Source organism: Rana temporaria, chromosome 1, assembly GCF_905171775.1.
Source record: "Rana temporaria chromosome 1, aRanTem1.1, whole genome shotgun sequence".
NCBI lineage: Eukaryota > Metazoa > Chordata > Amphibia > Anura > Ranidae > Rana > Rana temporaria.
In genome coordinates, this window is record NC_053489.1 from 62,640,467 (window position 1) to 62,658,194 (window position 17,728).

At 43.2% G+C, this 17,728-nt stretch overlaps 1 protein-coding gene across 1 annotated transcript in view; it reads right to left on the minus strand.

Annotated features, from left to right (window-relative positions):
- The window catches only part of C9 (complement C9), a 73,352-nt gene that overhangs the window by 28,123 nt on the left and 27,501 nt on the right, over nucleotides 1-17,728 (minus strand). Inside the window, exons 6-7 of the mRNA XM_040338670.1 lie at nucleotides 10,148-10,489; nucleotides 1,640-1,880 (exon numbers count right to left, since the gene is read on the minus strand). Of these exons, the coding sequence (XP_040194604.1) occupies nucleotides 1,640-1,880; nucleotides 10,148-10,489 (583 nt within the window). The remainder of the gene's footprint in view (nucleotides 1-1,639; nucleotides 1,881-10,147; nucleotides 10,490-17,728) is intronic.

Genomic DNA, 17,728 nt, shown 5'->3' on the forward strand with positions numbered 1-17,728 from the left:
CAGACCTTTGCATCTGTATTCCTAAGTGACCATTTGAAAAATTCAAAGACAGATTTATTAATGAAGATGAGACAAATTTCCACTCTCAACAGATGCATTACTAAGAAGTGGTCAGGGTCAGGATTCATTTAGCAAGCGCAAGTGCTGCTTTAGGGCAGCCAAATGTGGCATTTATGATTCAGGTTGTAACCTGGTAATATATCTGTCTCTCAATATTTCTCAGTGCTCCAGTTTAGCATTTGGTTGCCATGCAACAGGATTGATAAATGTCACCCAATGTGCTTTGTGCTTTGGTGTCCTGTATTCCAAATGCATTTTGTATGTTGGGTGCCATTTAATGCAACATGGTAATGTGAATGATACCTATCCCAACACTCTTTGGCAAATATAGGGTGAAGAGATGGAAACAGTGACATATTTTATTATCCTATGCTCCAAGATCATGGCAGACGGTGACTTTAGCCATGAAATTAAGAGACACTTGATTCTCGGGAGGAAAGCAATGGCAAACCTACACAACATTATAAAAAGCAGAGACATCAACTTACAAAGTGCCGTATAGTCAAAGCTATGGTAGTCCCAGTAGTAACCCATGGCTGTGAAAATTGGACCATATAGAAGGCTGAACGCCAAAGAATTTATGCTTTTGAACTATAGTGTTGAAGAAGACTCTTGAAAGACCATTTTGACGGCAAGAAGATCAAACCAGGTCAATCCCGAAGGAAATCAACCCTGAACATTCACTGGAAGGACAGATCCTAAAGCTGAAACTTGAATACTTTGGCCACCTAAAGCCCTGTACACACGATCGGATATCTGTTGGAATCTAATCCGATGGATTTTTTCATCAGATATCTGATGAAGCTGACTTTCATCAGTCTTGCCTATACACCATCGGTCAAAAATCCGACCGTGTCCAAACGCGGTGACGTAAAACACTACGACGTGCTGAGAAAAATGAAGTTCAATGCTTCCGAGCATGCGTCGACTTGATTCTGAGCATGCATGGATTTTTGACTGATGGACAGACGATCATTTTTTTTCTATTGTTTTTTTATCCATAGGAAAAATTTAAAACAAGTTCTATTTTTTTTCGCCGATGGAAAACAAACCGATGGGGCCCCCACATGATCGGTTTGTCTGATGAAAACGGTTCATCGGTCCATTTTCATCAGACAAACCGATCGTGTGTACAGGGCTTTATGCAACAAGAGGACTCATTGGAAAAGACCCTGATGCTGGGAAACATGGACGGAAAAAGGAGAAGAGGACGACAGAAAACAAGATGGATAGATAGCATCATTGAAACTTTGAACATGAAAAAAAGGAAGCCCGGGTGGTAGTGGAGGACAGAAAAGCCTGGCGTGCTATGGTCCATGAGGTCACGAAGAGTCATACACAACTAAACAACAACAACAACATTAATGGTCCCTTATTACTTAGACATTTGGATTATCCAAGTGTTCAGGGTTATGGAGCATCCAAGAGAGAGGCACATGAAGACACCCTTCAAGCCCTGGTTTATGTTGGGGGACGGTTACACAACAGAGAGAATATAGAGAACAAAAATGTATAACTGTTCAATCACCCTTTCTCCTGAGCCCTTTTGGCCATGGGCTAGCTTTAGCGTGACGCTTACCTTTAGTTTTCATAACGGTATCATCCAGTACATAGACAAGCTTATATCTGCCACCAATGTTTCCAGAGGTTGCATAATGAGTGCCATACATTTCCAAAAAGGCAAAATGTTCTGCCTTGTCATAAAATAATGGCAGGTTGTTCACATCATCAATAAAAGTTGGGGTGACAACAAAACCCCGAGTACGCATCTGAAATTTTGCCAGCTGTATGTTTCCTGATATCTGCAGGAATTTTTTATTCTGTAAAGAAAAACAAATATTTCTTCAATGGATTAAAAAAAAAACACTAGTACTGTAGTAACAAATATAATGTTGTAGTAGAAGGAGTTGATTGTGTACTTACATGAGTCCTGGTTCTCCCATGAAAGTAAAACTAAACGCAAAACATGTTTATTAATTTTGTATAGTATAAAGCTGGATACACACTATGCAACTTGTGTTGTTAGATTTCCTTTAGATTTACCAAAACCATGGAGTGCCACGCCCTGATTGCAAACAAATTGAAACTGTTTAGGTTTGACCTCATATTATATGGTTTTAGTAAATCTAAAGGAAAAAATATCTAAAGAAAATTGTATAGTGTGTATCCAGTTTAAGGGAGGGTTAGAACCCCCATTTTTTTTGCCATCTGTGTGTAGGGAGGGGCTAATAGTGTCCCCTTTTTTTTAGCTCCTCCTGGTTCCCGCCCCAGCAAGTGAGGTCATAGCTCTGCCTTTCCTGACAGGAGAGTGAAAGTTGTACAGAGAGAGGGGCAGCATAATGGAGTAGTGAAGTTGTTTGCCCTTAGTGGGCCTTCCCTGGAGTTGGGCTAGTTGCTGTACAACTGATAGTTGTCCTGTGAACATATTTTTTCACCTGAGCTGTAGATCTCTGCAGCTCCTCCAGATTTACCATGGGCCGCTTGGCTGCTTCTCTGATTTTCCGACCACTCAGTTTTCAGAGCTTTGTGAGCAGAGAGCTGCAGACTGTCCATCACAGCTCTCTGCTCATCTCCCTTTTCGCTTATTGGTGCGCTGAGCTGTGGAGGGGGCAGAGCAGTCCGTCTCATTAGCTCGTGGAGAGGCTGAGCTGGGTGTCAGTCCAGGCACCTGGGGAATCCAGACTTTATTGTCTTGATGCGGTGCCTGGACTGATATCCGTCACCTCAGCAGAGAGCGGACTTCAGCCCGCTCTCTGATGAAAACGGGTCACAGGAGTGCATAATGAATTGCACTCCTTTAATCAATAGAAGTCCAGCCAAACAAGCTCTCCTTGCATCCTCTCTTCATGATGCTGTTTATTCACTAAGGTTCTCTAACAAACCTCTGAGGGCTTCACAGAACAGCTGCATTTATACTAAAATTAAATTACATACAGGTGGACTCTATTTACTAATTAGGTAACTTCTGAAGGCAATTTGTTGCACTAAATTTTAGTTAGGAGTATCAGTGAGTGAGTAAGTGAAAAATGTATATAGCGCTACACATGCGAACTGAATCGCCTCTGGGCGCTTGTTTGAGGAATTCTCCCTTGAGCTCAGAAGAGGTGGGTTTTGATCTTTCTCCTAAAGGCCAAGTGGTTCTCCTCCAACCGAATGGAGGTTGGCAAAGTGTTCCAAAGTCGAGGGCCTTGGACAGCAAATCTTCTTTCTCCTTTGGACTTGTATCTGGTTTTGGGGATTTGGAGTAAATTTTGGTTGGATGATCGCAGAGCGCGATTGGGGTTGTAGGCTTTTATTTTGTCGCATAGGTATTGGGGGGCATTACCCCAAATACATTTATGCGTGCTTTGAAAGTGATTCTGTCTTTCACTGGTAGCCAGTGGAGGCTTCTCAGTGAAGGGGAGATTGATTCCCATGGTTTTTTTCTAGTCACCAGACGCGCCACCGTGTTCTGAACGACCTGCAGGCGCGTGATTTGGTACTTTGGGAGTCCGAGATAGAGGGCATTTGCATAGTCAAGCCTGGAGTTAACAATTGTTCCCACCACGACTGCTATGTCTTCTTTAGGAATAAATGTGATTAGTCTGCGTAATAAGCGTAGCAGATGGTGTGATCCGCTGACTACTGACCCTATTTGTGCATCCATTGTCATGTGGGTGTCAAAGAAGACCCCGAGACTTTTGACTTTGGTGCTAGGGGTGATGATTTTTCCTAGAATGGGCGGAGGTGTCCAGGTTGTTGCCAGTTGATTCTTCCGATTGGCGTGAAACAGGAGAAGTTCTGTTTTTGAGCCGTTGAGTTTAAGATAACTCTTTGTCATCCAGTTCTCTATCAAAGAGAGACATTTCTCTAGATTGAGATGGTGATCCTTTTTGTTGCAGATACGAAAATACAATTGTGTGTCATCCGCATAGGATTGGTAGAGCAGCTTTTGGCTGCTGATAATTTCAAAAAGAGGGTGAAGATAGATATTAAACAGCACCGGCGACAGAGGTGATCCTTGAGGGACTCCGCATGACACCGTGCGTTTTTCAGAAGTGAATGGTCCCATTTTCTCTACTTGTGATCGGTTTTCCAAAAAGGAGGAGAACCAGGGTAAGTCACATTCCGCGATCTTGGCTACTTCAGCTAGCCGAATTAGCAATAGTTTGTGGTCAACCGTATCAAAAGCTGCGCTAAGGTCCAACAGTACTAGAAGACAAGGTTCTCCTTTGTCTGCGGCCTCAAGAGCATCATCCCATATTTTGAGCAATGCTGTTTCCGTCCCGTAGCCTGGACAGAAACCCGATTGATAAGGATCGAGCAAATTATGGGTGTCTAAATGCTGTTGCAGCTGTTGTACCACCACTTTCTCCATTACCTTGGAGAAAACGTTCAGGCCTGTTATGGGACGACGATGTTCAGGGTCTTTGGGGTCAAAGGTGGGTTTCTTTAAGATGGGTTTGATTATCCCTTGTTTCAACAGGGAGGGCACTATGCCTTTCCTGAATGACTGGTTAATCAGCTGCTTGATGGGTGGTGCCAAAATATCGGCACATTCCTTCAGCAGTTTGGTGGGGATAATATCGTTAGGCGCTGTGCTATTTCGCAGAGTGCAGATAATATTTTTAGTGGCATCCAGGGAGATGGGTTTTAGAGTAAACTTGGGCCTGATTCCTGTGGTGATTGGGCTGGGGACTGCTGAGGAGGTTGAGGGGGATACTGTTTTGCAGAATGCTTACACAGATCCTTTCAATTTTGTTCACGAAATGGTCCGATAATTCATTGCAAAATTCTTGGGTATCAGAATTGGGGGCTTCAAGACAGGCTGGGTTCATGGTCTGACTAACCAACTTGAAGAGTTCGCAAGGACGGTTTAGGGCATTGGTGATGATCTTGGAGAAATATTTTTTTTTGGCTCGGAAAATTTCTTTGTGGTATTTCTTTGTTGTTTCCTTGTAGATGGCGCGGTTTTCGTTTGTAGTGCTTCTTTTCCAAGCTGCTTCCGCTCTTCTACGTTCTTGCTTAAGGGACAATAGCTGGTCGTTAAACCAGCTGGAGTTGTATTTACGGATACAGGTTTTACGTTTAGGCGCTACCAAGTCGGCTGACTGCAGTAGAGCTGTGTTTATGGAATCCAGGGTTTCAGTGGCTGATTGATGAGAAGGGATCGTTTTTATTTGAATTCCTAGTATTGTTTTGAAGAGCTCTGAATGGAGCTTTTTCTGAGATCTGGTCCAGTGTATTGTCACTGGTTTGGGCGTTTTTGTTAAAGGGGTATTTTTGGTAATCATAAATTTGATTACATGGTGGTCTGTCCATGGTAACGACTCATTTTCCAGAATTTTTACTTCCAGATTTTGTCTGAAAATAAGATCGAGGGTGTGCCCAGAAGCATGTGTGGGCCCACATACTAGTTGCTGCAGACCTAGTCCTTCCAAGTGGTCAATGCAGGCGACGGCCACGGGATCCTGTGAGGAGTTGGCCCAAAGGTTGAGATCCCCAAGCAGCAAAAAATGTTTGCTGTTTAGTGTATAAGTGTGAGAAGCTGCGATTTTGGACCCGGTGGTCTATAGCAGAGTAGGATATAGACGGTCTCCTGTGGATTTGTTTGAAGTTGTAGGGAGAGAGATTCCATGAATGGAAGTGTGTTCTGAAGGACTGGTTTAGTGATCAAGAGGGAACTCTTATGGATCACTGCCAGGCCTCCTCCTCTTTGTCCTATTCTGTTTTCTGTTATTATGCGATAGTTCTCTGGCACCAGTTCGTCGAGAATGGTGTTACAGTCAGCTGTGAGCCAGCTTTCTGTAATAAAGAGACAGTCTAAATCGCATTGTAGGATGAGATCATGAATTTCTATTCGATGTCTTACTGATGATCTTGTATTGACCAGAGCGCATGATATGGGCTTTGGTTTGGCTAGGCAGGTGTAGTGTTTGACTGTCGATCGATTCTCCACAGTCGTTCAGTCCTTAAGACTTTTTTGGTGTTGGCCGGCAATTTTGAGGCCAATGGCTTTAGTCCCCAAATAGTTGCTGGCGAGTACCTCAGTTTTGTCATAGTCACTGACGCACTGGGGGCAGAATGCCTATAAGGGGGGGGGGGCTTTGCAGTAGTGCTGGGAGTGATGATTCACAGAATCCCAGCTCCCTGATTTTTGATCCAGAGGAAGGTGAAAAACCCCTGTCCGTGCTAAGCCAATGTGCCGTGGCGATCGGACGTGGCCCTGGATCAAAATGATGCAAAGAGCCAAGGTAGTGACCTCGAGGGGGGGGGGGCAGGGGGGGTTTACCAACTGGTAGTTATTGCGTTGTGACTTGAGTCAGGAGAGAGCGGTAGGTGACCCAATTACAGGGGGGTAGCAGGCTGGTACCTGGTGGGGAGGTGCGGGGGGCCACTCGGCCGCGGCGACGTAGGCTGGGGGGGCCCTACCTATCTACATCCCATGGGCCACACGTCCTACTCCTAGGAAGCGTGCGCCGGTAGCTACTGGAATGCATATCTTGCCCTGGGGAGTATCAGAGTAAAGGGGGCTGAATACAAATGTATGCCACACTTTTCAGATATTTATTTGTAAAAAAAATTGGGGGTATGAATACTTTTTCAAGGCACTGTATTTCATTCAGCTCCTTTGACAAAAGTCGATTAAAAATACACTTTTTCCTGTCCCATAACTAAAACACGATTTGAGAGGAAATCACTCCAAAGTGAAGGAATCCCTGGCTGCCACCAGAACTAGTGTACCAGTGGCGGTGCATCCATAAGGGGTGCACGGGCACCGCCCCTCTCTCCTGCCACCTGTCTACCACCAATAGATAGATTCATGCATTGCATTGCATGAATCTATTTATTGCTGACACGCCCTATTAAGGTGCCCGCCCCTTTTCCGGGTGAATTACAGCTGCAAGGTATTTTTTGGAATCACCTGATTAGAACCATAGGCTCTAATAGGCGTCAAAAAAGGTAAACAGCGAGTACCATGCTGGGCCCTCGCAGTTTACGCAGCTGTGTGTTAGGAAAGCGAATGAACATTCGCTTGAATATTATTATTTTTTACCAGTAATGGTAAAAAAGTGAACTTTTAATATTACTTTAAGCTCCCTTCCTTAAGCTTCTACACACCTCATATATCTCTACTGAGAAAGAGTATTACTAATGCATACATTATTTTTTTTAGGTGCAAAGCTATATCAAAATATGTGCAAAATTAATCAAAATCCAATACCACATACTGTAATCCATACATTGTGTAACCAATATATATATGACAGAAATCAAACCCCTAGACCAAAACCAACAACATAGCAAAAGTCCTCCAGTTACAAGTCCACATAAAGTGCAAGTGCTTCATATGCTTATATAGTGTCCCATTCTTGAGCAAAACAATTTGAATATTTAAAAACGCAAAATTATTTTCATATCAAGTGCATCTGGTTCTCCCCTCACCCTTTGTGAGTGACACTCACCAGATTTTAGTGACTACTTATTATATATAAGAAGATCAGTAGGGCTTTAAGAGCTTTATATCCTCCCACCTTGACACTCAGGTTACAAACCAGAGAGAAGACCACAATAGTGGTCAGAAGTGACATCATCAGATGTGGCGTAAGTTGCGTGGCTCCGACCTAACGCGGTTCGTCTGTTTGGTGTTACTTCCGGTGCAGTGGAGCGCACGGCCATCTTTTTTGAGGTAGTGATTGTGCCATTGAGCTACAATTTATTGATCTCATCTCATTGATCTTCTTTCCTCATTGATCTTTGTTCCACTGGATATCTCCTAACCACTCTTTACCACCTTCACACTCAGGTTACAAACCATAGAGAAGATCGCAATAGTGTAATACTGTCTATTTAAGTGACATAAAACCAAATTATTGCAATTACAGGGTGCAAATACCATGTAGCTCAATGGCACAATCACTACCTCAAAAAAGATGGCCGTGCGCTCCACCACGCCACAAGTGATGTCACAGACAAAATGCGTTAGGGCGAAGCCACACAACTAATGTCACATCCGGTGACATCACTTCCAACAACTATAGCAGTCTTCTCTCTGGTTTGTAACCTGAGTGTGAAGGTGGTAAAGGTGGTGAGGTGATATTCAGAGGGAAAATAAATGAAAGCCTTGTGTAGAAGGAAAGCTCCTAAAGCGCACGGATGACCTTCCTATTAATAATAAGGGGTCACAAAGAGTCCAACATATCCTATTAGAAGTTGTCCCCCCCCCCCTTCTGCTGTTTAGGTGCTGTTGTGACAGATTGGGGCAGTTGGAAAATTAAAGTATATACTGTATTAAAGTGAACCTATGACGATGCAAAGAACAGTTTTTTTTCCTTAAACTTTCTTAAATCATAGGCCATAAATAAGCCTACAGTGAGTGAAGTCTAAGTAACTTCAGAAATCCCAATTTGTAGACTTGTCTTGAAACAGTTCTTCAAAAATAAATGAGAAAAATAACAAGTCCCATTTTTATCAGGCCAGGTTCGTTGCCCCCTCTGCTTTTTAGGTGTTGCTGTGGCAGATTGGGACAGTTGGAAAACTATAAAGTGAACCTATGTCTATGCAAAGATTAGGTTGTCTTTCTTAAACTTTCTTAAATCATGAGCCATAAATAATGATACAGTGAGTGAAGTCGGAGTAACTTCAGAATTCCCAATTTATAGACTTGTCTTTGATCAGTGTGAAGGACTTTTATGCAATTGCCTATATGCTTCAGTTTAATTCTCTCCCTGCTATTTTAATGTCTGTGTGTGAAGAAGACCTGTGTTTACCCTTAAGAGATGTGTATTGTATCGTCAGGCTAAATGATTCGATAATTGGCTCATGTTAATTATTCTGATTGCTTCGTTGTAGTAATTAACTTCACTGATGTCATTATCTAAAGAAATGTGCCTTGTCAGGGTCGGCACCAGAGTGTCTACCTATAATCTGTATGGGAGCCCCAGTGTGTGAAAAGGGGGTGGAGATTTCATTGTTCTTTGATTGATGATTAGCTTGTAAACTGTATATAACTAGGAGAATGCTGCCATTAAAGAGTGTCTTGTTCCAGCATTAAGCTTTGGCTCATGTGTGGCTTATTCGGCGATTCCAGGGGTATTCCTACTCGTGGAATATTGGGTGATTTTCTTTTATCGGAGAAGAAGGGAATGCTTGACGGGGATATTTTCTACTACCGTCACAATCAGTTCCTCAAAAAGAAATAACAACAACAAGTAACCAGGTAGCCACCCTCCTCAAAGCCAGAGAGTCATTCTTACAGCCATGAAACTAGCAACTTCATTAGGAGATGACAATGGTGGCTCATTTTTATTTTATTTTTTTTAAATAAGGGATCTGGTAAAAAAAGAAAAAATGTATCTAAAGAATTTCCCTGCAAAAAAAAAAAATTAATATTCACCTCTCCTGTTGCTACATGGAATGTCACTTCTATAACACTGAGAAACTATAGTTTGAAGGATCTTCTGAATCCATTCCACCACCACCTACCTCCAGTGCCAGGACAAGGTCATCCAGCACCCAGGGCAAAGATGCCAAACTGCGCCCCCCTTTCCTTAGGGTTAGGGTCAGGGTGCCCTCCATCCCTGCAATAAACCATTGCGTGAGGGGAAACTGTCCCTCCTGCCCACCCCTTGTCCCAGCCTTGCCTACCTCACTTTTGAAGTTGATGCCACCTGGTTTTACTATTATACATACAGGCTTGTAATGTTAGACCTTTACTGCGACCAAATCCTTTTTCACAATTTAACATCTTTCCGCTGAACACATAAATGAGCCATGGTTTACCATTTGGCAGCAGAACATGGGCAAGGTATAGGTCCACTTCAAACTAATATGTCCCAAAAGATATTCATATATACTGTATGTATACAGATGATATAACAGGAGATTTGCAGTCTAGCTGAAAATTATTTTATTAGTATAAAAAAATAAACAAACGTGTTTGAATGAATGTAGTAAATGTTTCCACAACCCTCCACCATTATAAAAAAAATGACAGTATTGTCAAAAATTATAAACATGGCAATGTATATGTTCAGGGGACTGATTGTTGTTACTATGTGGATAGCCTGGAAGGCATAGGGCCCCCTGTAACATTTATGTGCCTTACCTTGTCTAATTTGTACTCATTGAGCTGAGTCACTTTCTCTTTCTTGGTTTTCTCAATTCCAATCTCTCCACCGATTGTAAATTGTTTGCCACTAACGCCCGCTGCATCAGGTTCTTCAGTCTCTGCGCCACCACCAGCTTCTTTAATCTCTTTACCACCCTTATCTCCTGCAACGTCTTTAACGCCGCTGACACCTCCTCCGGCTTTTTTGCTTAGTTCAGTTGGTGTGAGCTTGAAGGATAGCGATGCCTCAAAGCTTTCTGTCGTCTCCTTCAAAACACTTTCCACCACAGAAACAGTGTCAGTGAAAGTTTCTGATGTAAAAGCCTTGTCAGCTACCGTCTGAGGAATATAGAGAGATAACAGTAAATGGAAAATTATAATAAGATCTAGAATGCAAACTGCATTAAACCATAATTAAACTTACCGTTTAGTGCCATTCAGCTCACACTGCTACATTTATTTTTATTTTTTCTGTTATTAAGGTCTTAACTAAAAATATAATCTACATTTTTTGCAAAGTTGCATAATACCAATGTATTTGGATATCTAGCCTACAGGTGTAAGTTTTGGTTCTTTTTGCAAAGTTTTCAATTTTCTGAATGTCTTTTGTTGTAAAAAGTTTGTTGTTTACAGAGCTCAGAAGCTCACGCTAAAAGTTACACAAATGAATTAGAGCAGTGACACCTTACAGCTCACTGCTATTCCTTCTGTATGGCTTAGTAACTTTGGCCCAGATTCACAAAGGACTTACGACGGCGTATCTCCAGATACGCCGTCGTAAGTCTGAATGTGAGGCGTCGAATCTCGGCGCCTGATTCAAAGAATCAGATACGCCAGAATTTTTCTAAGATACGACTGACGTAAGTCTCTTACGCCGTCGTATCTTAGGTGCATATTTACGCTGGCCGCTAAGTGGTGCTTCCGTTGATTTCCGTGTTGAATATGCAAATGAGCTAGATACGCCGTTTCACGAACGTACTTGCGCCCGGCGTATTAAAATACGCTGTTTACGTAAGGCGTCTGACCGGCGTAACTTTACCCCTCATAAAGCAGGGGTAAGTCATGTTAGGTATGAACGTCGGAAACGTCGGAACAGCGTCATATTTTACGTCGTTTGCGTAAGTCGTCCGTGAATGGGGATGGGCGTAGGTTACGTTCACGTTGACTAAACATTGAGCCAGCGTAATTTACGGAGAAAATTCGACGTGATACTGAGCATGCGCGCTCAATGCGCCATTCGTTAGGTGCGTCATTTACGTGGGGTCACGATTCATTACCATACAACACGCCCCCTACCAGCCTAGTTCGAATTAGGCGGGCTTACGCCGGCCCATATACGCTATGCCACCATAACTTCGGGCAGGGCCGGATTAACAAGGGGGCTGATGGAGCTGCAGCCCCAGGCCCCTTTCTCAAGATAGGCCCATTTGCCCAAAAAAAAAAAATTCAGAAAAAAAAAAAAGATTGACTTCGGGGGTTGTAGCTCGACGACCAGAGGTCGCAGAAACCCCACATTTGGGGGTAGGCAGTTGAAGACCTACCCCACAACTGGTCAAAATATGGGACGGCTATCATTTATGGTTCCGGAGATACGAGCCTGCTTGCACAGCCTGTCAGAAGCTACATTCAGAGCGGCCAATATAAATACAAGCTGACACACTACAGTAATCACAGGATCACAGGGCTTATAATAATTATTTGTATATTACTCATGGTAATTGACCCCTTGCCACCCAGGCCAATTCTGACACTTCTCTACTACATGTAAAAATCATAATTTGTTTTTTGCTAGAAAATTACTCTATGGTGGTCTTTGCAAATTTTTATGTTGCACGGTATAGAGCTGCACGATTCTGGCTAAAATGAGAATTGCAATTTTTTTGCTTAGAAGATAGATCACGATTCTCTCACGATTCTTGCGGCGTAACATCATCTTTCACATTAAAACAAAAAAAAAATTAAAATGGGCTAACTTCACTGTTTTGTTTTTATGGTTTTTATTATTCATTGAAGTGGGCAAATGCAGTGTGACATAAAATATTGCAGCAAAAGCCATTGTATTCCCTAGAGTCGCTGCTGAAATATATATAATGTTTGGCGGTTCCAAGTAATTTTCTAGCAAAAAATATTGCTTTTTAACTTAAGAAACAAGTGTTGGACTTTAAGGCCTCATTCACACTTGGCCGTTCGGGTCCGTCTGTCGGCGGACCTGAACGGCCGCTCCATGCATCGCTATGGAGTGTCGGATGTCAGCGGAGACATGTCCGCTGACATCCGACCCGCTAAAAACAGACGTATGGGGGCCACGTCCCCATCCGTCCATTCGGATCGGGTCGGGTAAGATCTGATGAAAACGGACATGCTGTCCGTTTTCATCAGATCGCTCCATAGGGACACAGCGGTTCCCCGACAAGCTCCTCCCCGCTCAGTGAGCAGAGAGGAGCTTGTCATCGTCGGCTCAGCGGAGATCTGCGTACTGATCTCCCACTGAGCCGACGGGAGCAGGCGGACTCCGTAGCGACGGAGTTCGCCTGTGTGTGAATGAAGCCTAAGTGGTTACATTTCCTGCGTTTACACACAGAAGTTTGATCTAAGATAGTTGGTTACAATGTTTCATTTTGTTTACAAACTTGGCAGACTGCCCAGATTTTTTCTTTACACACAGAAGTGTATCCCTTTGATCTAAGAAGGAAGGTTAGTTACAATTAGGTAGATTCAGGTACCTGGGTGCAAACTTGCGGTGGTGTAGCTTAGCCTGTTTAGGCTACGCCGCCGTAAGTTAGCTAGGCAAGTACATGATTCTCAATGTACTTTCCTGCTAATATACGGCGGCGTAGCCTAAAGCAGGCGGGCGTAAGGGCGCCGAATTCAAATGTCTTGGAGGGGGGGCGTGTTGTATGGTAATGAGGCTTGACCTCACGTTTTTCACGTATTTTTTTTAATGCGCATAGCCGGGCGCCTACTTTTTCCAGGGTGCTTTGCGGCTAAGTGCGCCGCACGGGCCTATTGATTTCGACGTGGATGTAAACGACGTAAATCCCGATTCGCAGACGACTTACGCAAACAACGTAAAAAATTTGAATCTCGCGGCGGGAACGGCGGCCATACTTTAACATTGTTATTCCACCTAATAGATGGAATAACTTTAGGCCTGCTAATGCCTTACGGAAATGGCGTAAAACTACTGCGGCGTCCGGGCGTACGTTCGTGAATCGGCGTATCTCCTCATTTACATATTCTACGCCGACCGCAATGGAAGCGCCACCTAGCGGCCATCCGAAATATTGCAATCTAAAATAGGACGGCGCAAGCCGTCTTATCTTAGATATGTTTAAGCGTATCTCTGTTTGAGCATACGCTTAAACATAGGTCGGCGTAGATTCTGAGTTAGGTCGACTTATCTACTGATAAGTCGGCCTAACTCTTACTGAATCTACCTAAATGTTTCCTGTTAACTTGGCAGACTGCCCAGACATTTTCTTTTGATAGCTGAAAGTCTTTCCACTATGAAAGAATCTGCAAACTCTGCATTGGAGATCGTCAGGGGGGTTGAATCGAGATCACGATTTTTTTAACGATTTTTTAACGGTATTTGCACAGCAATTTTTGGAAAAAAACTGTTTCATTCATTTAAAAAAACACTAGTTAGTTAAGTTAGCACGATTATTTTTGGTATCCTAAGCGATGCTTTAAATTATTTTTTTTAGGTTACATGTTTAGAGTTACAGAGGAGGTCTAGTACTAGAATTATTGTTCTCGCTCTAACGATCGTGGCGTATGTAACCTGTGTGTATTTGGGACTGATACTACCAGTGCCTACCCAGCCACTGACTAGTATCTCTCCCCAGCATGTCCCCACACACCCTCTCACCTGCTGACCTGTGGATGGGGGAATCACTCCTGCAGTGTTATTGTGTTCTGCCAGTGAGTACAATGATCAGTGTTGTTAACTATAGCTGGCAGCACTGATTGTTTTGGGAAAAACCTAACAGGCTGGTTTTACTCAAGTCGATTAATAGATTGACTTGTGTAAAACCAGCTAGCCCATACATAGATCGACTATGGCTGGTCTCTGCATAATTGGCGTAATTTCAATCCATGTATGACCCGCTTAACCACTACGCAGTCCCTAAATATCCTTCCACTCCTGTACATAGTGCTCACTGTCATATTCTCCACACTCCTCTCCTGTACATAGTGCCACTGTCATACTCTCCACACTTCTCTCATATACATAGTGCCCACTGTCATACCCTACACACTCCTCTCCTGTACATAGTGCCCACTGTCATACCCTCCACACTCCTCTCCTATACAGAGCGCCCACTGTCATACCCTTCACACTCCTCTCCTGTACATAGTGCCTGCTGTCATACACTTCTCTCCTGTACTTAGTGCCCACTGTCGCACCCTCCACACTCCTCTCCTGTACATACTGCTCACGGTCATACCCTCCACACTCCTCTCCTATACATAGTGCCCACTGTCATACCCTCCACACTCCTCTCCTATACATAGCGTTCACTGTCATACCCTCCACACTCCTCTCCTATACATAGTGCCCACTGTCATACCCTCCACCCTCCACACTCCTCTCCTGTACATACTGCCCCATCATACCCTCCACACTTCTCTCTGGTACGTACTACCCTCTGTCATACCCCCACACTCTTCCTGTACATACTGCCCATTGTCCTACCCTTCACACTCCTCTCCTGTACATAGTGCCTTTTGCCGTACCCTTTGCACTCCTCTCCTGTACATAGTGCCCACTGTTGGACCCTCCACATTCCTCTCCCTCACCTGCACATACTTCCCTCTTATATACCGTCCATACTCCTCCCCTATGTCGCTTACCCACAAAAACAGTTCTTTAAAATTATACTGAATATCCTCAATGTTACCACCTCTAGAATGGGCACACTTTTGTTAGTTCAACTAAAGGAAATCTCAGTTCTCATATTTGTTCAGCCCCATTATTAGTACTCATTTAATTTTGTGATTACTACTATGATGTATAGAGAAACATCGGGGATCTCAGTTACTCTAAATATAGCACTTATATAAAAAAGTGTCCCTGAAAATATTTTTTAAATGTTGGCAACTGTGCACTTAGGCACTTCCCAAGGGCCACTGGGTCAGTAGGGGCCCCATGAGAGGCTCCTGGGATCCTGTGATATTAAAGTGGTAGTAAGCTTTTCTGACATTACTACTTTTTAGAGGCCCTGGGGTAGGTTATGCCACAATGTACAAGTATGCACAGCATATTAGCACATTAGTGTACACTTCAATTTTCAGACTGAGCCCTTCAGTGCTGCGCTGTGATGAAGCAGGCGGGGCCCGGGCACTTCCATCTTCACCCGGTCTTCCTTCTGGGTTCTGTGCCTTTGGTCACTTGCCTTGGCCGGGCTGCGTTCATGTCATTCCCACGCATTTATTTATTATTCATAAAAGGCCCCACCAAAATCCTCAGCACCAGGCCCATGATGTTCTTAATCTGGCCCTGACTTCGGGTGCAACTTCTTTCTGAATACACTACTCACCTGACTAAGTTACGGCGGCGTAGCACATATGAGATGCGATACGCCCACCTAAAGATACGCGATTCTTTCTGAATTCGGGCCCTTCTCTTTAAATAACCCAAAGTGATCTTGAAATTGTTAATCTTATATTCAATGTTCCTTTATTTTATTTTTTTGCTGAGTATTTGGCCTCTTGTAAACGGGTACTGATGTTTAAGCAACTGCATAAATTCAGATGTTTTGCATGTAGTTGCACGTATTTGCACGTAAATGTGCGCTTGCACATTTGCGACACAATACATTCCTAGTTAAAATAATTATAATGTATGCTCATATGCACATATTTTCATGTACCGACACACAATACTGACTGGGAACACAGGGCCAGATCCACAACCAGCGGGCACAACTTAAATGTTCCCATTTAAGTTACACCGCCGCAAAATTTCTACCTAAGTGCCCGATCCACAAAGCACTTACCTAGAAATTTGCAGCGGTGTAACTTAAATCCGTCCGGCGCAAGGCGGGCCCAATCTAATGGGGCGAGTCCCATTTAAATTAGGCGTGCTCCCGCGCCGGACGTACTGCGCATGCTCCCGACGCTATTTTCCCGACGTGCTTTGCGTTACGTTGCTCCGAGTTTTGTGAATCGCGACGGGTAAAAAAGATGCGGCGGAAAAAATGTTTTAAAAAAGAAATTTGACAGCGACGCGGGAAAGACAGGTATACTTTTACATGGTGTACTAACTTTACACTTTGTAAAAGCAGCCCTATCTTTACAACGGCAAACTAACACTTACGGAGACTTAACGAAGGGAAAAACCTTCGTGGATCTCCGTAAGTGCTAATTTGCATACCCGACGCGGAATTTCGGCGAGAAATGCCCCCAGCGGCGGCCGCGGTACTGCATCCTAAGATCCGACAGTGTAAAACTATTACACCTGCCGGATCTTAGGAATATCTATGCGTAACTGATTCTATGAATCAGCCGCATAGATAGAAACAGGGATACGACGGCGTACCAGCAGATACGCCTGCGTATCCCTTTTGTGGATCTGGCCCACAGTTTTTTTTATATATATATATTTTTTTTTTTTTTACTCAAGAATACGCAGCGCTTGTTTACGTGCCTGTGTGTACAGGCACGTTGCAAACAATGGACTGTAAATTTTAGATCAGTAAAAAACCCTGCTGTACTGAGCTTTTTCAAGCTCCAGTGTGCAAGAGGCCTAAAAAAAAAACATAAAAACAAAAACATATAAAAGAATAACTTAAAATATATATAACATCAATTAAAATAATATTGACTTACAGTCATGTATAATTTGATTGTACAATATGGAATTTTTAGGCACATAAAATATGATAATATATATAAAAATAAAACACTCTTCATTGATTAGCAAAATTAAAAATCACTATAATTACAAAAATTCCATGTAAAAAGGCACATAAAGTGTGGAAAGAGGTGTATTTTTTGGATAAAGATGCATAACATCCACTGCATGTATTTACAGCTCCTGAAGAAGCGATTTCCTTTGCCAAACATGTAGAGCAGGGTTATGCAATTAGCGGACCTCCAGCTGTTGCAAAACTAAAAGTCCCATCATGCTTCTGCCTCTGGGTGTCATGCTTGTGGCTGTCAAAGTCATGCTATGCCTCATGGGACTTGTAGTTCTGCAACAGCTGGAGGTCTGCTAATTGCATATCCTTGATGTAGAGCATACACTATGTGGTCAAGGTGATATCCCTGCTAAAAAAATAGTTGTTGATACATACAGCTGTGGCTGAAAGTTTTGAGAATGACAGAAATATAAATTTTCACAAAGTCTACTTCCTTCGTTTTTATGATGGCAATTTGCATATACAGTTGAACCTCGGATTACGAGCATAATTCGTTCCAGGAGAATGCTCGTAATCCAAAGTACTCGCATATCAAAGCGAGTTTTCCCATTGAAGTCAATAATTTGTTCCGCATTAACTTCAATGGGATGCAAAACTGAATGCGGCTAGAGGTTTGGGGGGGGGGGGGCACCAGAGAGCACCGGAAATGGCC